General features: G+C 36.6%; 1 protein-coding gene across 6 annotated transcripts in view; it reads right to left on the minus strand.

Annotated features, from left to right (window-relative positions):
* The window catches only part of MYOM1 (myomesin 1), an 85,714-nt gene that overhangs the window by 17,752 nt on the left and 42,303 nt on the right, over window positions 1–25,659 (minus strand). For 4 of the 6 annotated variants that reach the window (XM_072411370.1, XM_072411366.1, XM_072411367.1 and 1 more), the window contains 19 exons: window positions 25,612–25,629; window positions 19,822–20,018; window positions 17,931–18,057; window positions 16,837–17,021; window positions 13,926–14,040; window positions 12,895–13,054; window positions 12,144–12,250; window positions 11,976–12,020; window positions 11,568–11,704; window positions 11,332–11,476; window positions 10,569–10,628; window positions 9,257–9,324; window positions 7,739–7,852; window positions 7,514–7,601; window positions 5,549–5,587; window positions 5,079–5,184; window positions 2,064–2,227; window positions 1,903–1,939; window positions 929–951 (listed from right to left, as the gene is read on the minus strand). In XM_072411370.1, coding sequence (XP_072267471.1) covers window positions 929–951; window positions 1,903–1,939; window positions 2,064–2,227; window positions 5,079–5,184; window positions 5,549–5,587; window positions 7,514–7,601; window positions 7,739–7,852; window positions 9,257–9,324; window positions 10,569–10,628; window positions 11,332–11,476; window positions 11,568–11,704; window positions 11,976–12,020; window positions 12,144–12,250; window positions 12,895–13,054; window positions 13,926–14,040; window positions 16,837–17,021; window positions 17,931–18,057; window positions 19,822–20,018; window positions 25,612–25,629 — 1,935 coding nt within the window. The remainder of the gene's footprint in view (window positions 1–928; window positions 952–1,902; window positions 1,940–2,063; window positions 2,228–5,078; window positions 5,185–5,548; window positions 5,588–7,513; window positions 7,602–7,738; window positions 7,853–9,256; window positions 9,325–10,568; window positions 10,629–11,331; window positions 11,477–11,567; window positions 11,705–11,975; window positions 12,021–12,143; window positions 12,251–12,894; window positions 13,055–13,925; window positions 14,041–16,836; window positions 17,022–17,930; window positions 18,058–19,821; window positions 20,019–25,611; window positions 25,630–25,659) is intronic. The other 2 variants (XM_072411368.1, XM_072411372.1) reach the window with 1 other exon arrangement.

Below are 25,659 nucleotides of genomic sequence, written 5' to 3' on the forward strand. Positions count from 1 at the left end.
AGGGAGGGGTCCAGTGAGGGTTTCTTTAGGATAGGGAGAATTATGGCATGTTTAAAAGCTGAGGGGTATGTACCAGTAGAAAGGCAGAGATTGAAGACTTTAATGGTAAATTATTTCTATTATATGTATGTGATTTGTGTTCAACTGTATTTACCTTTTTTTACAGGTTATCCCACTATGAAAGGATGATTCCCACAGCTGCACTTGACATAAGCACATCCATGAGACTCCTGACAGCGTGGGATCCCCAAGCACTAATGGGCAAATGAGGATAAGTCTCCCCATTCACTTCTAGTGCTGATTGGCTGAAAAAGGGAAATCCTGATGACGAGTCCTTTTCTTAGACAATCAAGGGAGAGGACTTTATTAAAGAGGACTTTCAGATTCCAAAGTCCTGCTAAAATGTTTATAAAAGCCTTCATTATTTTTAATGAATGCTTTTATATTAAAGTGTCTATACACCTATAAACGTGACCTTCATTGACATCAATATAGGTTTTTATTGATGTTTTCAAAAATGTATAAACTCGCAAAAATGCCTCTATTTATTTCAATGGATGTGGTTTTGCGCGTTTTTAATTTTTAAAAAAGCTGCAAGGAGTGGTTTCTAAAACGCTCAAGAACCTGCCTGAAGAAAACGCCTATTGGAATGCATGGGAATTTTAAACATGGGCTTTTAAATGCTCAGATTAAACTCTGGGTAAACAGTCTGTGTGGACTAAGCTTTAGGCAAACAAGGTGAAAAGTTTGGAAAGAAACATACTTATCTATACTATTTTTATATGTAGATTCTTCCTATGTCTAGTGGTTGACAGAATTTAAACCGCATCTATGTTATAAAGATTTTCATTTTTTTATTTACTTATCTTTTATGTTACAAGTATTACTTTCTAATTCATTGATACAAATAAACAAAGCAGTTACTTACTCTTTTCTGCTATTGCAGCTTGCCTGTTATTGGTGAGAAAAAAAAAAACAAAAGGATTAACATTTGTTCTTTCATCAAGAATTTATTCAGAAATTGGGTCACTATGTCCCGAATTTACAAAGCTTACATTTAGCTAATTCGTGACATGTTTTCAGCAATGTAGGTACCATTGACCAATGGGAATATAATCTAATACAACCTATGTACTCCAACCACCCAACATCATAACCTATAACAAAAAGTTCTACAACAAATCAAACATCAGAAACCAAGGGTATACTTATTAATTAGCACTAAAAAGTCAGTGCTGGCAAAAACCAAAGGTTAACACTGATCAATAATGGGAAATTATAGAAGAAAGTTAGACTGAGCCAAACACCACACATGCAGTGTGGTCACTGTTTTAAATCACTGCTTTCTCATACAAATGTAAAACATACAAACAGCACCAAGAAGGAGAAATTAGCAGAACCTATGTAATGTATTTTCCCTACTGGTTAAGGAGGAAGAATTGTGTCAGTATCTGGGCACAGACAATGGCAGCTCTTGCCAACTGCCTGTTTGTCATATAGATGAGTAAGGAAAATGTCATTTATTTCCCCTGTAGTCATACGGTGATCCGTGCTGGCGTGACATATTATCTCTGTTTGAAGCTATTGCATATCTATGTCACCGATATATTTATAACATACTCATAACACTATGTCATCTTTATTTTTTCTACAGAAAATACATATACTTGACAAAAGAGTTTAATTACTACTTAGATTTTATTTGGAGCAATGTACTGTGTATTTTATACACAAACTCCACTAAGCACATTTGGCTGCAGGATGACTACTGTATGTGAAAATGAAGATTATTTTTGGCAGAGAAAATAAATATAGAATCAGCTGTCAGGGCAGATTTTTTTAGTACAGAACACGGTTCACCTGATGACTATGTGCCTTGTATAAATAGTACTAAATACTTACTTTAACCTCTGGAATTCAGCATAGGCCTCATCATACGCTGTAAAAGAAACAGACAATAGTAATTATGTCTGAAAAAAGCTTTTGAGTATGTGCTTCTGCAAATAATATATTTTAAGGGATATTATGTACCGTATTTAAAATATACATAAAATTGCCCCTACCCTGTCCAGACAAGTCCAAGTCCCTTGTATGGGTTGTTACACCATCGAACATTTCCAGGATATATTTGCCTTTGTCATTTGGTGTGGGCTCATTTATCTGTAGCCACATCATCTCTCCAGTGACCCCGCTCTTAACTCTGTCTGTGTACTTAATTTTCCCATCACTAGAAAAAAATTAATAAATTAATAAGAGGAGTAAAGCAGACCTGTCGTTGTTAATAATTTACAACATCATACACATGATTCTGCTCATTACATATGTCTAAAATAATTTAAGCCAGTCATGGCTATTAAAAAGAAACCTGCATGTATATATCAATGCCAGCAATTATAGCAAAATAGTGATCTAAGTATCTATGAGCACCATTATATATTCATATAAAAATACTTCCTGAGCTATAACACAGCTTAACAACAAAAACATTTTTTTGCTTGCCAAGGATTTTTTAATATATTTAGTGTATTTTAGGTCTGCTGAATCCAGAAATGGCATCAGTTTCATTGAATTGGCTGTAGTTCTTGTGATATGGGACTAGGAATAGACGATTTTACTAACAACAAATGTCAACACAGCATATTATTATCAATCTTTATTTACACCGATGTTTTGCATTTTGTATATTAAATGTAGCATTATTTTCATGAAACTTTCATTTGCCTTCTTTTTATTTATACATTGTCTTTTTCTACAGAAATATGAGTTCCTCAAGTTGTTTAAATGACCCTAATGTATTTTGCTACATTTGTGGGGAATATTCCCAGCAAAAACAGAGAAGAAACATTGCAGAATTTGTGAAACAAGCATATCTTGCATATTTTGGTATTAAACTGGGGGACCAAGATAAGTATTGGCTCCCCATGTGGTATGCAAAACTTGTGTAGACTGTCTACCCATGGTATGGCTAGAGACCCAAAAATCATTATAATGATTTGCTATTTTTGTGCTGTGAATGTAAAAGGTTTCAGTCGTTACAAGAAAAACAAGTGGGAGTACCCTGATTTGGAATCAGCAAGACAACCTGTGCCACATGGTGCTGATGTTCCCATACCAGTGTTCAGTACACTCCCGAATATTCCTGTATCCGACATGGAGGATATACAGGGTTGGAGTGTAATCCAGGAGTTAGCAGTGGAAGTGAATATGAAGGAAGTGTTTCATCAAACCAGCAGTTCTCCCAAGAAGAGCTCAATTTAATACGTGACCTAAGTCTGTCAAAACAAGAATCTGATCTTTTAGCATCCAGGCTAAAAGAAAAGAACTGTCTGAGACTGGAAATTAAAATAATGGTTTATAGGACAAGAGTGGTGACACTCCTACCATATTTCAGTGAAGATGGAGACCTTGGGCCTGATTTAGGAAAGCTCTCCAAGCCTGGAGAGAATACACTTTCAGAAGTGAAGTTGGGTGGTCCAGAAAACATGGAATGGATTTTTAAAAATAATTTGCTATATTATATATAAATCAGGGCCTTTGTGTACCGTTGTAACATCCCTGGACTACTAGCCCATATGGGAGTACCAGAATACTGAGCAGAAGACTGGCAGCTTTTCATAGACAGTTCCACTCGAAGTTTAAATCTGTTTTACTGCATAATGGCAACTGCTATGCATCACTTCCAATTGGTCACTCAACAAAACTTAAAGAAGAATATGAAAATATCAAAATGGTCTTACAAAAGCTTTGCTATAATGAACACCAATGGTGCAAATGTGTTGATTTAAAAATGGCGAACTTCCTACTTGGACAGCAAAGTGGATACACATGGTGGTACCCATGTTTCATCTGCTTGTGGGATAGTAGAGCAAAGCAGGATCACTGGAAAAAAGTGACATGGCCTCCAAGGAAAAACATGAAAAAGGTGCAGCCAACATCATTAACTAGCCAATGGTTGACAAAGAAAAAATCATTCTCCCTCCACTACACATAAAGTTAGGGTTAATGAAGCAATTTGTTAGAGCTCCGAACAAGGACGGTGATCGCTTCAAATACATTTGCAGATTCTTCCCTGGATTGAGTACTGAAAAAATAAAAGCAGGAATCTTTGATGGACCCCAGATTCGTAAACTGATAAATGATTCAAATTTCACAAGTTACATGACTGATACTGAAGCTTCTGCCCGGCACAGCAATGTCATTGTTGTCAAGAAATTCTTGGGTAACCATAAAGCACAAAATTATTATTATTACAAAGTATTTATATAGCACCATCATATTACGCAGCGCTGTACAAAGTCCATAGTCGTGTCACTAACTGTCCCTCAAAGGAGCTCACAATCTAATGTCACTGCCATAGTCATTAGTCATACCATGCCATTAATGTAGTCTAAGGTCAATTTTGGGGAGAAGCCAATTAACCTCAGTGCATGTTTTTGGGATGTGGGAATGTGGGAGGAAACCCACGCAGACATGGGGAGAATCTGCAAACACTATGAAGAACTGCTACAAAACCTGCTCTAAAACTTTTCTAAAAATTTTGGTGCTACTATGAGTATAAAGGTACCCTATCTCCATAGCCATTTGCAAAAATGTCCAGAAAACCTTGGTGATTTCAGTGAGGAACAAGGGGAGAGGTTCCATCAAGATATAAAAGTGATGGAAGAAAGGTATCAGGGCAGATGGGATAGACACATGATGGCAGACTACTGCTGGAGCCTTCAATATGATTGTCCTGATCATCAGCATAAAAGGAAATCACACAAACTGTTTTTCAATGACTTCTTTGTGATTTGTTCTGTAAATACACTGAATATAGAATGTAATGACATTAGGTATATCAAAAATGTAATTTTGTATACGTAGGCATATCTAGTTTAATTTTGCTTAATTTTTGTGTTTCATTAGTTTTCTATGAGGTTATTATGTAGGTAATTATTTCAATAACTAGAGCCAATCTTGCAAAACCAATAACATATTTGGAATCTCTGCATCAAACATAACCTATAATTACTTGGCAAGAATGTTTGGCAAGAAAATGTTTGTTGACCAGTATAATAGTTGATGATTGTCTGACTTACTTGTGAACCCAGCTGAGTTTGAGATCATCCACAAAGTAGTTTACAAATGAATATAGTCTTATGCCTTCCTCATTGCTCTGGATCTTGACTTGTGTGGCAGATTCCGCTAAAAAAGTCATTAAACTGCATTATATACGTGAATTACTTTGAAAAATGTAAATGTCTATGGTTCATGGTTTAGAGCAACAGACAGACAGTGGAAGAGACCACTGTACTATTGTAAAAAATCATTGTTTTAAACAATGTTTGGATTTAGATGGCCACTGCATTGTTAAAAGTCATAGGGCATTAATTTTTATGTATTTCCTACAAGCATGGCAAAAATACTAGAAGAAACGAATGATGATTCAATTTATTGATATTTCTAGCTCTGGCACTATAAATGCTTTAAAATAAATGAGTTATTATTTGAAATATAGTAAACAAAAGATTTTAGCTAGCTGAAATATGAATTTCAACATTCCACTTACCGATCTGTTTGCAAACTGCATTCATGAGATCATCAAATGCTGTAAAAATATGAACATAAATGGTTACACCGTGAACACATTTGTATTGAGCATTTAACATAAAATGAGAAGGGTGCAATGTCAAGGGACTGAAATACAATTTAATAACATGGTAATCAAGACTGGAGGTTTTGGACTGACAAGAGAGAAGTGCATTACAGGATTAGTCCCACAATACAAATACAGCTACATAGACAGAATTAATGTCATTAAGAAGACAGAAATGCAAAACTTTTTTTTTGTTTTTTAGTAAATAGAAGCAATATTACAAAAATGTGCATTCGTAATAAAGTACATAAATACATACAATGACACTGCAGGTTAAATTAGCACAAGTGATTAGCTGAAACTGGTACTATAATGCAACATTTTGTTGCATTAGAGTAGCAGGAACTCTGTAAAAATGAGAAGTAAAAGCATCAGGAAGTAGTTGTGAGAGGAAAGTAATAGTACAGAAGGTCACTTAAAAAGCGATGAATGTAATAATTAGGCAGTACAAGGTAAAAGGAAGGCAGTAAAATAAAGTTAAAATAGGCATATACTGTGTGATACTTTTGATGGATCGGACGATTCATTCAAGGGAAATGTCAAATGATAATGTTCGATATTTGTTTTGTTTTTTTGTTGTTGTGCACCTGTCTACACAGCCCTGACTTCCCATACCTTTTAGTTTCCTGTTTACGAGACTGAAATCAGACATTTGCTCCCAATTTACTTCCTGTAACTTCAGGTTCTGCCCCTTATGTAGAAGCATGGAAATGTAGCCTGGCATCTATTATTATTCCTATTTTAAATATCACATCTGATTAATCCCCCCACTGGCTGAATTTAGAGATGGGAGGAAATAGCTGCAATGCTGTATGCAATCTCTTTTGGACCATTAAAACAGACACTCTGCCCGCCACTTTGTTTCCATACACTGTTTGTATTTATTCTTTAACTTGATTGCAATTAAAAATTGCCTACTTCAGTTCTGAGTTTAGATGAGCTTTATTATACCCATCTTCCACATTACCATCTAGGCAAGGATGACTTCACAATCTTTTTGGCTAGATCCTGGAAGTCCTAAGGATCCCAAATCTTACTCGAAGATGCTCTTGCTCTGAGTTGGAGTGCCCATTTGCACATGTGTGCTACTTATCTTCCCCAGAAATCTCTCTGGAGGAATAGTAAAGAGGGGGGATGTATGGGAGAGCACAAATTATGGGGTGTAGGGAGCATTTGAAGGAAGGGAAGAGCAATTGTTGCAGAGATTAGGTGACATATTTTGGGTAGAAGAGGACCTCTCAAGAAGAAGTGAGCAGAAAAATAAAGAAGCATGGCTAAAGAGGAGTAAAGAGCATGACTTTATAAGGCTATGTACACATGCCAGATGATGTGATTGTTTCCAGTGAAAGGTGAATGAACAATTGCTGTACATACCACGATGTTCTGTTCTATGGAGAGGGGAGGATGAGTAATCAGTACCCCACTGTGCTCTCCTCCATAAAAAGATCACAGTGATTTCCCAAGCAATTAATCTGACATGGCAAATTGATGGACAACGTTGGAGAACCACTGTACATATGTTGGAAGCTCTCACAAGGTTAGCACCACTGTGTAACTAATGCAACAATCAACTGACATGCCTAACAAAGAAGTAGTGGGGGAGAAAAGGGGTCCACATGTGAAGGTATGAGGGTAAAAAAAATGTAATTGAAAAAAGGAAATAAGCCATTCAAATTATTTTCTACAGTACATAAAGTATACATTCTTGTTCGATTCACTTAATAAAGTTAGAAAATCAGTAAAAGTTTCACCTCACTGAATAATAGATACCTAAAGGCATATGATTATATAAAAACAAATGGAACAAAATTATAATTCTGACAAACAATAATAAAAGCAGACAGGCAGGTGTTAGAAAACAAGTCTGGCGAGTCTTACCTGAATCTATAAGTTTGAGTGTACTCTTGTCCTTTCCTCTGTCATCTTTTAGTACTAATTCATATATGCCGGCATCTTTCCTGGTTATCTGGCAATATAATATTAGTATATAAGCAGTTCCCCATCAATTATTACTATGTGCATATTATTACAAGCGCTGTCTGAATAGCTAGGAACCTCATATATTCTGATAATATAGGTTAGGTTGTATTTAGTGGAGCTTACCTCAGTAATGAGCAGGGTACATACTCCATCCTTAAAGTCATGTTTTTCATCCTCCATTATCTCCATTCCATCTTTGTACCATGTGATACTTGTTTCTTTCTTCATATTAGCTACCTACAGTGATATTTAAAAACATTGAGAAAGAGAGAGAGTTACATGTATTCAAATATGTAAATGACACTGTTTTCCTAAATCGGTAGTAAAGACATCAGCAGCATACTACAAACCAGGGTTGTTTGATTACCTCCCCAGAACAGGGTGCTCAAATCAACATGACATTTTTTAGAGGCCCACAACAGTCAGCTTGTGACTATGAAATGTAAAGTTCATTGATCAGAACCCTGAAGAATGAATATCAGATGCACTAAGGTTGAGTTACCAGAAAGTTTAGCTAATAAACGTATTTTTATATTTCTAGGCAGTGTTTATCTGGCTGATCCTAAGCTGTTCGCTACGTGCAGTAGATCACGTGCAGTTTATCTTATGAGGTGGTGTTGCTTGCAGCAGCAAGGAAATATCTGTCTGTTCTTTGCTATGTAACTTGCAGCATCCCCACTTTACCTTTAGCTGTGAATGTTCTCTCAGCATCCCCTGCACTGAGATTGTGAAGCTGAAGAGGTTTTTTGAGTTTCTGCTGAAGCCAATGAGTGCTTTAGTTCCTGACTTGATCTTGCTTTGCTGTTGGCTACTGATCCTTTAAAGCTTCTCAGTTCCCAGGCACCAATTGCCAGTTGTAGCATGTGATTTTCTGTTTGATTACCTGTTGCTGATATTGCCTGGTTTTCTGCTTGTCACCCCCACACTCTGCTTATCGCAAACCCTGCTTGACGGACTGATACTTGTGAATGATCTTCCTGTACTGCATATCTGTGGAACATCTGGCAACTTACCCTGGTCTGCCTGACTTCCATGGTGGGCTGCTGGTCCTTTACCTGTTCTCTGCAGATGCCATCTTTTGCACATTAAAGTGCTCTGGGGCAACTGTGTGCTGGGACAATGCAAATAGTCTCCCGAGGCTGATCAAGGGCTTACTATAGGTGAAGAGTGTGGTGTTAGACTGGGGGATGGGCACCTGTTGAGTGGGACTCGGGCCTTATTTGTATATATATATCTATATATATGTGTGTGTATGTATATCAGTCTCCAAGAGATAACTCACCTAGCTTAGTGTATAGGGGGAAGCTTTTATGACTCCAGCCATCTAATTATGTGCAAGCAACAATCATGTCATTTCCTTGCACGTGATTAAGTATTTTTGCTAAGTGAATTATCACCACATTCACTAAGCTAAGTGAATTATCCCTTGCAGAGTGATAATTCACATGATTCACATGATTTTAGGTCCCCATTTGTGGTTCTGACCCATAGAATAAATAAATTTGCTATAAACCAACATGTCTTTGCTTTTCATATGATATTACAGTCTCAATATGGTTTGGTAATGAAACAAAGGGGACATAAATAGAACAGATAGCGAGACATTTGGAGAATACATGTTATTCCCTCTGTTCTTCTTACCTTACTTTTCAGAAGCACATTGCACTCAGGAGTAACTTCCCATGCAAGGTACTCCACAAAATGAGGACCTTTAAAAGAAAGGAAGCAAATTTAGTCTTATCATCAGCAGTATACTAATAATAGTATAAAACAAATATTGCTCCCTATAATCTGTGTTATTACAGCAGTAAGCAGCTATAGTCATTGGGCAAATCCATTTAAAAAACTATTTTTCTATTTATCTTTTCAGAGCATATTTATAAGCATAGATACATTTGTGCAAATCATGGTAGAAATAGAACAGCTTCATTGCTCCAGTAACGTTTCATCACATTACACATTAAGTTCTATTTCACACTTTACTAAGGGTAATGGCGGTAACGCACAGTGTGATGTACACTGGTGTGAACAGAAGCTGGAAGAAACTGCTGAGAGAAATACAGGGGCTGATAGAGTTAACCTACTTCTAAATTTACTGGTTGCCTGGCTGTTTCTAACCTTAGCTATAGCTAAATCTTAGCCAGTTAGTGGGATCTGGGTTTGTATTGAAGCCTTTGGATCACTATAATAGCCAGACAAACAGGATTTTCAGATCTTGGCCTAGGCAACCTAGATATTATCTTAGTAAAGGTTTCCTGGATATTTATGTTGCTCTTTATGATGCTAAATAATGGTAATTGGTCTACTGGTGTTGTGTTTCTTGGGCCTATGATTTCCTGATGTTTTAAAGGTATTTAAGAAGTTTAGGAAAAGCCAATCACTACATTACTGGATAACACACAAATAGTTTTTACCTAAATTCATCATTTAAGAAATGTTAAGTGTCTGCTTTGTACAGGCAACCATGACAAGATATATACATTGTAAATATAAAGTATACATTTCCTTTTGCCAAGGCAATAAAAGTTAGTTACTAAAGGAATATTTTTTTTGTAAACAAATGCACCTGAAAATATTTTAAACACCTAATTCTGTGTAATGACTGAGACCAGCAGATCATCTAATGTGTGTCCTAATGAGTTTCATGCAACATTGCTTACACTAAGGCCTAGGCACTGTTGTATTGAAGGTGATAAAGGTAATGAAGGCTGCTTTGAATTCCCCTATCATGTGCAGGCAAATGAAAAAAAAAAAAGAAAAACAGGGCAATTTGCCAATATTTGGGACGACAAAAGTTACTTCATCTTTTTGGACCTTTTAACAGGAAACATACATTGACAGGCAACCCTGGCATTTTATATATATATATATATATATATATATATATATATATATATATATATATATATAGAGAGAGAGAGAGAGAGAGAGAGAGAGACTATGACCTCTTTACCTTGTTTCCGTATCCATTCATGTCTCTGGAATCTGGCTTCTTTCTGCAGTTTATCAAACACTATGGAGGTAAAATGAAATTTTTTATATTACATGAAAAATAAAATGTATTTGTCATCTAGTATAAGTTATTGCCTATATTTTATAAGCAGGTTAACACAAATTATATATCTTATTCTGATACTATAATTCACCAAAAAGTCTGAGAAGTTAATTTTGTAAATAAAATTGTGTATGCATTACATCTAATATTACATTTACTTAACATTTTGGTTGCTTAGCACTCTTCATGTAAATATTGGATTTATGTGGTACATTCTTTATTTCCAATGTGGTCCAAGACATACAGGAGCAGTTTGGCCTCAAAATGCATTTAAAAGCACTTTGTTCCAAACAAAGACCATGGCAGTCACTGTGGATTAACTTCATTGTTACTTAGAAGTGCATGTAAAATAATTCTTTAGGGTATCTGAATTAGAAATTAGGAGCATAGGAAAGAGTTTTCTATTTTTACTCTGAAAGAGACCCTTTGAAAGTGACCCTGACCTGGTGTCTAAGCACACAATACTGCTTAAGACCAGGCCAGCTCAGTCACTATGTCTTCCTGGTTCCTCTTGGATTCCATGTCCCAGTGTAGGACCTTGACCTATCCCAAGTCAAGACATGTTTGCCACCCAGGTGTATAGTCTTACCACTTTTAACTTTGATTCTTGGTAATAAGGGCAAAAGTGTATTGTTCTTTTTAACATGGCCGATATACTCACCATCTCCAATAAGAACCAGACTGGACTGGTTTGTTGCTTTTCCATCCTTTAGCTGGAAGGTAAATGTTCCTTCATCCACATCCTCTAGGCTTTCCATGATCATCTCCACAATGCCAGTTTTGCTGTCCAAACTCATCTTGTATTTCTTGAAACAAAGCATTACCAGTAGATTATTCTCTTATTCATGCATTATTTTAGTTGTATTCATAAAGAGTAATTATAATGCATTCACTTACATCACCATGTTGGATCTCTTTATCATTGAAGACATAGTTGCACTTAGCACCAGGGGAGAGCTTCTCAGCCTGCAACCAAAAGCGAACTTGACCTTTTTCAAGAACTTCTACAGCCAATCCAGATTTAAGAGGAATAACTGCAAAATGGACAGAAATAAAAATGTAGGTCATATTTCTTAACATTCCCTCCTCCAACTCCAGGGTATGCAATCATTTAGAGACCATTTACTGTGTATGGTGACCTGAATAAAACTACATATAATAATGATGTGGAAGTGAGAATGTCAGCAGTCAAGAGTGATGAACTAAAAAGAATGTTAATCTACTTACTAGAAATTACTAGATGCATTATTTCAGACAAATCACGGTTTAATATGATATTATCTTGTTTGGTTTGATTTAATTTACCTGGGAATTTCATGTCATGGCTTAGCTGCAACAGGCGCTTAAGTTCTGCAGGTAGAAAGGATAAAGTTATGTTTTGTATAAACAATACATATATCTTATATGGATACAAATATGAGCTACTGATAATGTAGTAAAAATCAATAGTTTACCTGAACCTAATAATCTTACCTTCTTCATCTAGAGTATAACTGGAAGAAATGCCATCAGTTTCAGTAGCAATACAGGAGTAAATGCCAATGTCTTCTTCTGAAGGGTCTTTGAACGAGACCTTTGTCCTGTAAGAATAAGACATTCCTAATGTGTATAATAATTTAGCTTATAGGATCTGCGAAGGCTTGTATTTATCTAGATCATGGTGTAAGAACATGAGAGTTTAACTCTTTTCATCTTGGGGCCTAATTTATTAAAGCTCTCCGAAGCTGGAGAGGATACACTTTCATCTGTGAAGCTGGGTGATTCAGCAAACCTGCAATGGAGTAATTTCCTATTTGCTAGCAAATGTTTTGAATCCTGGACCAGATTCATTCCAGGTTTGCAGGATCACCCAAGCTTCACTGATGAAAGTGTATCTTCCCCACGCTTAGAGAATTTTATTAAATCAGGGCCTTGTTCTCCAACAATTATCATCTGTCAAGGCAAATTCTATGGTGATTGGGTTAAGGCATCAAAGTTGCCTGTATAACTATTAATGTTGTAATGTTTTCCTGGAACTTATTAGAATGGAGGCAACTACTGTTAAGAGTAGCTAGATGTCTTCAACATTACAAACAAGTCCACTTTAATGAACTAACCACTATCAGGCATACTCCTATATTGAATAGGCTAAAATTTTATACAGCTTAAATGTCCTCCTATTTGAGTTAAAGGTTATACACAATCTGTTGATTGCTATCTTAGGGTCATTAAAAAGTCCACTTACTTGCCACCTTTGGTCTCAAAAGTTACTCTTGGTGAATCATCTTCTATTGGTTCATAATTCTTGGACCACACAAACTTTGAGTCAGGAGTTAGCTGATCGCTTTCAAAGTTCAATGAAATAACTCCATTGTCATCAACCTCCACCACTACTTCTTTGGTACCTACAGAACCGGTAATAATGTGAAGCATTAAAAGGGGGCACCATTAAGTAAATTTAAAAAATGATTAATAAATACATGTTATATATGCATGTGTGTGTGTATATATACATAGCATACCAGTCACGTTGTAGGTAATTACTATACTATTACTAAAAAAAACAATCATATGAAGATAAACCAGTATCTACTCATAACCCTTTCCTGAAAGTAAAATTATGTTGACTTCCAGCTTTTGGTGTAATCAGCAATTCTTTTAAATTGATTACTACATTGGATTATTTGGGACCATTGTTAAGGTATCCATACATTAAATGACTTTAATTCAAATTAAATGACTTTAATTCAATTTATTTTTTATTATGGTCAACTTGCTTGATATAAATGTTTACCATTGACTGAAAAACACTCATTCAAACTATCACATACTACAATTGATGCAACTGATCAAAAAGTAAATTGATGGCTATGCTTTACTTGATCAGAATTTTATTAAAAGACTGAAAAGGCTGCTTGATGGAATAATAAGATATGGTCAGCTTGTTTCCAAGCAAATCTGATTCTGTCTGAATCTGAAATGATCTTTGACTGTTTAACAATTCCAAATATATTTACTAAATGAAAGAAATGATAAATTCATCATGTTGTTAAGTCCTGTAGGGGGTGGAACCTTATGGTTCTGTAATATCCGTTCACTGTAAACCAGCATTAAGCCTCACTTCATACTTTTCTGTGAAAGGCTATACATAACCCTGTATACCTGTGGCAGACAAATAATGCATATATGAGCATTTTGCTTTTGATTTACAAAGTTGTTAGTTGAAAATATTAATAATAAATATATGATAATAGATATTATAAAAATGATAACAACCTGGTTTGGTCTGTGCAAGAATAGCATCTGTCACATCAGAAATCTTGCCAACCCCAGCCTGATTCTCTGCCCTCACTCTTAACACATAGCGAGTGCCATTGTTTAGGTTTTGGACCTGAAATAAAAGCAATATTATTAATACTAGATTGTATAATGTAATAAAAAAAAACAATAGAAAAGAACTAAAAACTTTGAAAATTTATAAAAAATGTGAAAAAAATGTTTCTTATTGTTGTCTGCACCCCCAAGGCCCCTCAACTTACTCAAACAAATTAGCTTTATTTATTTTTGGTGTGAGAAATCATTTTCAGGTCAGTAAGACATTTTTTGTTTTGGTAAATTCTGCACTTGCAGTTACATTTCCTTTTTCTTACAGAGACATTGGGGTTCGTAGAGAGTAAGAGGATAGCTATGTGTGACAGGGTAGCATGATATGATGGGTATAATATTTTATTAGGGAAGATGGGTCAAAAGGCCTTTCCTACTGGCTCCCACATTTCCTGTTGCCAACATCCCTCTGTTCCAAAGAAATTCGGGTTCACAGAATGTAAGTGTCCAGCTATGTGTAACAGGCAGCTCACCAGCCACTCAGTCCCTCGCACAGCAGTGAGCAGTACTGAGCATCTCCCCCGAGCCAGGGTTCCATGGCATGAGGAAGGGGTAACAGCACCGCAACCTTAACACCAACCTGAATGCAGCCTTTAAGTTTTGTTAATTTTAATGGGCGATGGCCACAGCGCACAGACGATTGGCAATACCCTAATGTTCATTGCCATGAGAGTGGCCCCTAGGGGGTTCCCAACATGCAAACTCAATTTGGGTACCCTGGTCCTCATATAGCCCCTCTTAATGTGAAAATATCACTGATTGTTGTTAGGATTTGCTTGTGATGCTTGTGACCCCATATCTGGCAACTTGTTATGTGTAGAGGGCCTAAATTTGGTTTAGTAGCATCTCTTAGGGTCCCCTGTGTACCCTGAAAATTTCACCATTTTTTGATAATCAGCGAAGGAGATCTGAGGATTTATAGATGGGGATAATGACGGGCGGGGAGCAGCTCCCTCTGCTGGCAGCATGATCTAGATAGAAAAATATAGAAGATGTAAGCGCCCCATCCCCTGCAGGACAATCAGCAGAGAGAGCAGAGGGAAAGAGCAGAGAGCCGGATCTGACAGCTCTGCGGGCCGCATGTGGCCCGCGGGCCACAGGTTGGCACCCCTTTTATTGAGCAATAGCATGGAAACCTGAATGCTGCTATACTGGACATTTTAAACTTTATTGCCAGGAGATTTAAGATTTAAGAGATTGCAAAAAGCTACAGATATTATGAAAATCCCATTTAATTGACTAATATAAAAAAATTAGCAAAGGATAAAGATAAATGAGCAACACATATAACCAAACCTATACATTTAAAGCCCATATTGTAGAAAAAAAATTGCCCCTCTCTTTGACAATGCTGCTAGCATTTGTATTGGAATTCACTTCTTCCCTATTGTTTGCAGTCCTGAATGCAGAATGGGAAGGTGTGCATGTTATGGTCACATTATTAGTGTTGTAATGGGATAGAAACCTCCTAGAATCCCAGTGAGAAAAATCCCATGAGCAGGAAAGTGGAACATAGGGAAGGGCTGGGTTACAGTTTTAATAATATTTGTATCACTGTAGAAGGCTCTTTTCTGCTACCCTAAATTGGCAATGGGAAGTGAAGGTTATCTGTTATTAGGAGGGGAATTTCAGCCTTTTAAAGTTATTAGTAGGGCAGGGGTTATGATTGGGAGGTTTTCACCGACCTAGTTTGGTGATTTTTTTATTTTTCCCAGCAATCTCGGCACCACAAGACTCAAAATATTAGCACAGAAGGATAGTTGTCAGTCTAACTAACACCAGAGAGGAGGAGAAAGGTAATTGATGACAAGCTGCTCCTTCACTGTCCAATCACAGATTGTCTTAATGTTTGTTGGAAATATTTATAAGTACATGCTAGATTTGGATAGAGTGGGAAAGAATCAAAACACCTATTAGGTTTTAGTGATAATTTATGTGTTACTGTGCTAGCTATTGTAGGGGTTCAAGTCTCAAATTGATTTTCTTTCCATGTGCATTACTGTTTATGAATTCACTTCACTCTCTGTCTAGTAAAACATTGTGAGCAGTGCATGAAGATAAATCTATACGTGCCCTGGACAGAAGTAAAAACATGGCAAGGATTCTAAACTTCTAAACCCTCACACTATCTAAATCTTCAAAAGGTTTTAGCTAGATATTCTTTAGGGGTTTATTTAACTTACTTTACTTATTTAAAAGCTATTAGGTAGTCATGGTTAAACATACAGATTCATTGGGTCTGATTTAATAAAGATATCCAAGGCTAGAGAGGATACACTTTCATCAGTGAAGCTGGTTGATCCAGCAAACCTGGAATGGATCTGGTCCAGGACTCAAAACATTTGCTAACAAATTGCGAATGACTTTTAAAAAAATCCATTCCAGGCTTGCTGGATCACCCAGCTTCACTGTGGAAAGTGTACCCCCTCCAGCCTTGGAGAGCTTTAATAAATCAGGCCCCTTGGTTTAATAGCAATGTCGTTCCTCAATAGTCCATCAGGTGGTGCTGTGTTTGTTTTCCTTTACAATAAACTACAATTGTATTCATTGTAAATAAAAAGCAAAATAGCACCAACTAGTGGATGCAGTGAAAATGACAAACCAACACTTAGGAACTTTTGCCAATGTATACTTAAACATGAACATGAAAATATTTCCACCCATCTCTAGTTAACCTTCAAGTACATTGGTTCATTCAGTTTAGTTGAAAAAAACAAATGCAAACTGTCTAGGGGTATATTAAGTGTAAATGTTTTTTTAAATCAATAAAACAACTTAAAAAATAAAGTAAAAAGATAGCTACCTTGATGTAGGTATTTGGAATTGGTTTCTCATTTACACTTCTCCAGTTTTCTTCTGTTGCATCTGCTTCTTTAATGTCCACATAAAAACCAGTAACTGGGCTACGTCCTATGTAGACTGGGGTCTTCCATAACAAAACCAGGGAGCTGCTTCTGACCTCAATAACATTGAGTTCATGAGGAGGTCCTGATTAACACAAGACAATTACTTTCTTTAGCATCCAAGGTATATTATAGGTTAGTGCTCACAGTGCTTTCAATGCCTTGATCAGTTTTTATATTTTGTAGACAACTCTTAAATAAATAAACAGTCAAATATTAGAAATGCAAAACATTTTTTTAAAAACTTTATTATGTTATCACATTTCCAGAACAAAGAATTCTACCTCCGTACATACAAAGGCAAGAGTAGTGAGACTTCAGTTTATGCCTAAAGTAAAGCTAAGGCCAGATTAATGCTGTAAAACTGTTCTTCACCATGAATCGTAAAAAAAACTGTGGTCATTGTTATTTGTGTCTCACTTTTGGCCCATTACTGTTGTTTTTTGTGCCAATGTTCTCCCTTTGTTGGTCAACAAGATCTAATAATAGCATCAAATATTGGTCCCTTTTATTCACAAAATATGGCAGATTGGAACACATTTCCATAGCAATTTATTTGTGTTAAAAAGCACTATCACCTCCTAATTCTATATGGACTGATACTTGTGTGCAGACATTGGGCCTTATATGACCACCATACTTTGTTCTACCTTTGACCCAATGTTAAAGCCTTGGTTTAATTTAGGTACTAATTTAAATTTTAACAAAAACCCTAACTGTACCCTAGTCTATATCTTTACTAAACTCAGCATTTACCCAACCCAAAAATTAGGAAACAAACTCTCACTGATCAACCAAAAGCAAATTTTATAGTAGAAGTTCTGCACACTTCCCTGTTATCAGGGCTGTAACGTGAAAGCCTTAACATCTTCATGATTTAAAGTGTAATGGGGGCCACTGTGTGAAAAGGGATCAGAACTATAATTCAGAAAATGTATTTAGAAAAATATAGTTCAAGTTAAGATTATGCCAATGTTAAATGCAAATGAATTACCTGGCACAGCAATGGTCCACTCTTCACATTTGAATGGTCTACTTGGCTGGGATGGTGTTCCAACCCCAGCTATGTTACACGCAGCTACCTGATATTGGTACACCGTGTTTTCTTTCAAATCCAAAACCTGTAAAATATAAAACAATAGAATAGTAAAGTGTGCTTTAACCGATTTGACTGTATATTGTTTTACATTGCTAAAGAAGAGTTAACTTTCTTATAGCCCAATTGAATTTTCAGTTTTAATTTGCTAAATAAACTGCAGTTAGATAAAAAAGATGTTTAATGTCTACTATTTGTTGTTTTTAAAAATTAGACATGAAATAGATAAGCCTGTTGCCTGCCAGGATAAGACCCTTTGTTGTTTGTGTGGGCAAGCAGTGCTCACTTTGCAGAGGTTTAACGTGTCCCCTGCTAAGCCAGAACCAGAACGTTGCTGATTGTAGACCTTTAAGGCTGTCTGACCTCTCCAATAGGACTGCTGCTTCCCCACAAGAGTGCAAGGATTCCACTCTGCAACTGCTGCCAAGAGATTAGGCTTTTCCACCTAGACTGTGACTACTTTAAAAGAACTATAAACATAGAACATCTTTTGTTTTGTGTACCAGGACTGCATTCCACTGATTTAAACTGAGAGCTCAGTTGGGATTTAATATTTGTGGAGAAAAGAATTCTCTGTAATATCAATACAATCATTTTTATGAATTGAACCTTGTGTCTAGAATTCGTTTTACTGAAATATATGAATAAATTAGTGCATTAAGCTTTCCGAAACTGACAACAATGAACTTTATTAGTTTTAAATACCTTATTTATCTACATTTTTGTTTGCAAGTAAAGCTTTTAAGTTTGAAGTTGTTTTTGTATCAACCAAAACATGCTTGGTACCAGTTTTTGTTCACAAATTTGCACATAAAATGTTAATTTTTATCTTTAACTCCTTTATTTTCTTTATGTTATTTGTATGCAAGTGTTCTAAAATGTTTTTCTTGTTCACTCTTGTAGCACCAAATTAAATTTATTATGATGGGCGTTGAGGATACAGTTTGGCATCCTAACTTTGGGTGCCAGTGGATCTAGAAAGTTCTATTCTTAGTTATCCTACTCTTGCTTAAACTAAGCTGCTGGTTTGAATGAACACATCTTTATACAATGCACTCTATTTGCTCCAACTAACTAAAGTCCTACTTTGAAAATTCTATGATCAGGCAGATGGTTATTGCAGCAAGGGGCAAGTGATGTCCCTTCTGCAATATTTACTCTTACCTGCCTGATCCCTGCATATCTGTCAAATTTTGCTGAGCTGTCCATGCGCAGCTTAGCGGTGGTTGTCAGGGAAACCCGGCAGTCTTGGCTTCCCTGCGCATGCCAGGAATAAATGAACTCCCACAAGCCCCCGCTGGAGTGACATCATCCCAGCAAGGCCAATCAAGATATTCGAATATTGTAAGGAGGAAGAAGAAAAGACGGAAGATGGCGGTGGCCTGTGATGGAACAGGGATAGGTGAGTAGCATGGGTTTAGTTATGCTTAATTCAGGTGTGTATGTTTATAGTGGATTTATATATTGAATGGCTTCACTGAAAAAAATGTGATCATCTTGAAAACCAGCCAGGACACTATCTGCAAAGAACTTGCAAAATATCTCTTTGTTCACATGGGCTTCCTCCAAACACTCAAGTTTTACCCACACCTCCAAAAAATGCAGTTAGATTAACTGGCTCCCCTGACAATTGTCCTGGGTACATGCAGACGATAAGCAACAAATCCAAAGCAGGTGCAAAACTGATGTGTGACAACAATAAAAAGAGCAAAACTAGATAAATTATAGTTGATACCTAAGGCACAAGTCTTACAAAACTGTTTAATTTTTTATTAATTTTTATTCTTACCCTATAGGCTCTGTCACTGATTGCCTTGATATTGGCTTCTTTCCATTTTCCTGGGATGTCATTCACAACTTCTCTGATGTTCACGTAGTAGCCTTTAATGTCCACACCGCCACTAATCTTGGGCTGCTTCCATCCGATAACCATGGAGTCACGGACACTCTCCAACACAGTGATGTCGTAAGGTGCAGAGGGGGTTGCTGTTTTTTACATGAACATTAGGCAAGCAGTATTGGTTTATTTGCTGGAGGTGCAGTATTACACAAGTAAAGCACATCATTAGAAATAATATATAAAATATGTTAGGGTGTAATGAAACAGTGTCAGGAAATTTATGTACACACTGTGATATTGCAAAGTGAGGGAACATTGCATTGTGAATTGTGTGTGCAGAACTAAGATCAGTGATGTGAAAGGTGCAATGATCCTTAATGGTTGCCATCACATTCCAAGTTTTGTCCTAAAATACAAGTTCTTGTTTGACAACTGTAGTTAAAATACTTTTTATTTTTTTTATACATTCATTCCCAGTGACAGTAGCTACCAAAACTAAGTCCTTGTTCACAGTTTTGTAAAACGTTTAAAAAGACATCCTGTTTTATTTTCCAGTTATGGCCCCTTACAAAAGAAATCAATGGCAATGCACATCAAATACCCATATGGCAATTTTACAACCTCTGCTTGCACTTAAACTACATTTTTTAAACTAGTCAACCAGAACCAGACACATGAAAACTCTGCCTAAATTTCATTTAGCAGGAAGGAAGCTTACTTCCTGGGAAATAAAGGACAAGGGAGATGCAGATATAATGATTTGCACCAGGCAAGAGATCTGTATGATCTTGTTTGCATTGTATACCATATCTTCCATTTTCATTATCCCACCCTCCTGGCTTCTAAATGGCTTCTGATTAACTTTTATGGTTGCTCAAAACCCGCCATGCAAACAAAATATATAAAACCTTCTTTTTAAAATTTCCCAAACTACAACCAATGAACAAGGACTAAAAGTGTGTATGTATCACCCTAGGGAAGGACAATAATATATTTCTAACAGGTGTCCTTATGCTTCCCCATTCTATTTCTAAAAAACTGTTTGGGCTCAACATTTACAGGTATGAAGGGCACCATTCAGATGAGAGTTTCATTAGGATCCTATAAATAATTTCCCGAGAAGGTATTTTACCAACAATATGTGTGTAGTAGCTGAGAAAGCTACCAGTGACACAATTAAAACTTACATACAAATTTCACCCTGTCTACCTACCCTAACTACCTACAAACAGAGATTAACACATAATATAGGAGTGTGCTTACTGATCTTGGTAATTTAAGCAGTTTAGGAGAATGTATGATTTGGGTTTCATCCAGTCAATCTGCGATCAGTTATGTTTAAAAAACAATATTTGTATTAGGCTCACCCTGGTCATCATTATAGTGCAGTTCATCTACATTTGAGCTTCCCTACCTACATTACATTACATTTTTTGTATTCTGTAGAATCACAGGAGATTGCAGAGTACACTTCATTTGAATAGGTATTCAGGACCATGCAATCTCTGTAAATTACTATGATGTTCTTTCTTGTTGCATTTAAGCTCATATTAGGATAATTAAGTAATCTACCCATATAAAGTCCAGTGAAGCACAAACAGGGTGTACTGCAGTAAAATGACCAGCATAATTCATTGCACCGGTGTTTAATACTGTGGGAAAACAATAAAAACTTACCTGATTCAAAGATTTGTATAGTTATTCATTAGTTTTGTTATAAAACAACTTGAAGTATACATGTATTGCAAAACACGTCTGGAGACATAATGTAGTGATTACATAAAAAACAATGGGGTTTAATTGCTAGAAAATGCAGGCTGTTCACTTAGTATATCTCTTGCAAGGTATACTTCACTCGTTAATAAGGTGAAGCTCTGCTGACAACAATCTAACACTATTTTTTTGAGAATATATAGTAAGTGTAAGGCCCTGGTCAGTACCAGTATTCCCCAGACACCAGTCCCCCAATCTAACACCGCAGTCGTCAGCCCCCGCTCAGCCTCTGGAGACTGGTTACGTCTCCCAGCACTCGGATGCCCCCAGGACTTACTGCGCAAGGGATGGTGTCTGGAAATAGGCCGGCAGATGACCAGGAGACCACAGATACAAAGTACAGAATTACCAGGGAATCCAGAACTAAGCCAAAGTCAAACACAGGAGATCAGTCCACCAAACTAGGTACAAAGGAAAAGGCACAAGCAGAGTTGGGGTCACAAGCAAAGGTTGGTCCAATGTCAGCAACAGAAAAACACTCAGAATCTCTCCAGCACAGATAAGCCCAGCTAAAGCTATAACAGGCACAGAAGACTGGGAGCAGGGAGACTTTAAAGTCCCAGCAGCCAAAAGCAGCACAGGACTGAGTCGGGAGCTGATCAGCCTCTAGAATCCCCTTCAGCCATGCACAGTCTAACAAGGGATGCTGGGGATGCCATAAATCCATCAGGCTGCACGGCTAAAGGGAAGCTGGGGCTGCTGCTATCTTAGTTCTCCTGGTTGATGCAAATGACATTGCTGGAAAGAACAAACAGTGTTTTATATTGCGATGGCACACAGCACGGAGTTGTCGGCCAGATGCTCTCCTAACAGTTAGGTACTCCCTTGCAAGGGGATAACTCACTAAGTGAACAACCAAATCTCCTTTGGCAATTCATCCCCAATGTTTTTGTATTTGCTACTTCTAGCATATTGTACAATCAGAAGATTGTACGTTAAATCTAACATGACAGTAAGACCAAAAATTTGTATTGTAAATTATGTAATCTAACAACTAGAGCTGTTTTCTAGAAATAAGTATTGGTCATAAACAAATGGATGCATTTATCTCTAGTATGTCTTATAACAGTGTAATGAATAACCAGAGTAAGTCTTTCCGCACATACTGTGAACAGTGCTTTTTACTTACCAGATCTTCGCAATGAAGAACATGCAAGCAATACGCATCACTTAAGTGACTTCACTACTTACCTGTCACCACCAACCCACCTCTTACATTGCTTTCAGAAACATGTGACTAATTTTATCTAGGTATACACCGAGAGATCTTTATATCAATGTGCCATATGGTTTAAGAAATACCTATCACATTGCAACTCACAGACTGTGAATATGTCATTTATGTGTCATTGATTTTTAATAAAGGTTGTTTTATAATAAATTATTACAAGTGCTAGCAATAAAATTGTTTGAGTATACTGGAAGTCTAGGAAATTGGCACTTTAGAATCTCCTCTAGGTTCAAATTGTACAACACACTGGGAAATTAGATGCAGATTCAAGTCAACAATTATAAACATACATAAATTTTACTTTGGTCTATTGGTTATTCATATAGATTGCCTATTGACCATTCATTTCTGATAAATGAAATTATTATTATGAGAGATGCTCAATGTACAACATACGGGGTAAAAGATGAATCCATGTATGCTAACCTGAGCTTGATCAATGCGTGGGTAAAAATACCCCAGCTGATCCTTGGGGGAACTATAAGCCAGGTTAGAATTTTTTAGCCGTTTGTTGCTATATCCAAGATGAGACCAACCCTGGGGATATCTGGCCCCCGTGTATTCGCTCCTCCATACACATTTACATGCTTGACTAAACATTTAAAATGTTTCCAAATAAGAAGTTTAAATTTAAAACAGTGTGCCACCAACACCCGTGTTTTTAACCTTCATTTTATTTGTAATAAGTTTAGTACAAACATAACATACAACATTGTGGTTTTTCACTTCAATACAGAATTGAGCAATGCATGCATACTTGCTCATTTTTAGGAAATTTGTGTTCACAATGTTTAACATCACACATGTGCTCCAAAACCCCAAACAGTCACAAAGTGCAACTAATATACTAGTTAGTTATGTAATCACAAAATACAGATTTGACATGCAACACTTCTTTATTCATGAAGATGTAAATTTGATTATCCCAAATTTCTATTTCAGGATCTGTTGATTATTTAGGGTTACCAGATACCCATACACATATTTAGAACTTATTTCTGTACACAAGGTCTATCATAAACTTTAGGCTAAAGAGGCGCTTAAGGGTATATATGCCAGATTTATTGAGATGTCAAACAGGCCTGCTTTAATAGTTGCATTATTACAAAGGGGCTGTTCTGAATTTCCTGAGGCTATTTCCTATTTCTACATGTGAGATTTATGTGAAGGCTGTTAAATATATTTTAAAGGATGTGGTTTTCTTTTGTCAGTCAACGAACATTGTGCAAAATTGCAGGAATCTGGAACCATCAATCGTCTTTCAATGATTTAAACTAAAGCTGATATCTGACTTTTACCTATTTATTAATCATAATGCACTATACTGTGGCCTTACCGCTTGAGGTCTGGGTTCTAGGTGCTTATGTTCATAAAGCTGGAACAATTGTATGGATTTCTGATTTTCCATTTTTCTTCCAGTACCATTCTTGCAAATGAATTGGCTTCTCCCTAAAGTGGCTCTAAAGTGAATATGTGAGTGATTATTTAACTGGTAGAGTTAAATAATCATACAATAATAGAATATTAGATACACTTGGGGCAGATAATCATAGACTGAGTGTCATGAAAGGTGAAAATATAATCTGTAAACAGTGTGTAATTTTGTGAAAAAAATATGCACCAAATATTTTCAAAGTTCTAGGTTTCCAAAAATGGGCTCTGGATAGATTATAATTTACTGAAGGCAAAGTAGAGGAATAATCCTTCCAGCTCTGCTAACATATGGACATACAGTAAAACCTAAATTATTTATTTTTTGTTTGTCTTCATTAGAAAAAGGGTTGCTAGGGGTTCCTTGAAAACTGAGCAATGTGTACCTCTCAGGTCAGTTACCCCTTACATGGATAAACTCTTTGGCTATATGTAAGGATGACATTCTTCCTAATAGCCAGCGATGTAAAAGGCATTCTACCTACTGATCACTAAGCTAATGTACTGTGAGCTATGGATATTGTCAAGGGTTTCCTAAGACCTTAAAGTTATTTCAAGGCATCCACCATGTTAGAAAGGTTGCAAAGGCTGGGTTGGTGTATAGGGAAATGTATTATTTTTGTTTTTTGACATCAGTCTGAATAAGTAAAGACCGGTCAGCTCTGTTCCAACCTTCTGTGTATTAACATTAAAAGATATTATTACTGATATTCCATACCAATAGAGTTGGGCTGGTGTTTTCTAATTAAAACCAACTGTTACTGTTACTGGTACATACTGATACATTTGTGCCAAGTAATCACTGCTCACTTCACTATATATTATATTTTTATCTATTGCCAGTATTTTGACATTTTGCTACATCCTTCATGAATTTTGTTTTCATGCTTAGATGGTGCCAGTAGACTCGTGCATTTATTTCTGTTATAATTAGGATGATGAATGACATCAGTGACATGAGGAAGAATGATTAGCAGTTGTTTCCCGTGCTGCTAATGACTGGTTGCTCATGGCTCACACAGGAAGTTTTCAGAAGTCCATGTTGTCAAACTTACTTTGCTGCTCAGGATCTCCATTTTGTGTTGACTGTGGGGGAGCCAAGGACTCACTACTGGCACTTATATTACTTACTCCTGAAGGTCCAGGTATACCGCATGTACTGGCTGAGGTGTTTTGGGGATTAGCACTGCTATCTGACAATGCAGCTGTGGTGGGGGAATGCTGTGTGGACTCATGCCTGACTTCCCGGCATGCAGGGGAGTCTGTTAGTCCGTCAGCAATAACACTCAGATCAGGGCACGCACCATGTGGCAATCCTCCCCCTACAGCATCCAGAAGATAACAAAGATATT

The sequence above is a fragment of the Pyxicephalus adspersus genome, chromosome 5, assembly GCF_032062135.1.
Source record: "Pyxicephalus adspersus chromosome 5, UCB_Pads_2.0, whole genome shotgun sequence".
In the NCBI taxonomy this organism is placed as follows: Eukaryota; Metazoa; Chordata; class Amphibia; order Anura; family Pyxicephalidae; genus Pyxicephalus; species Pyxicephalus adspersus.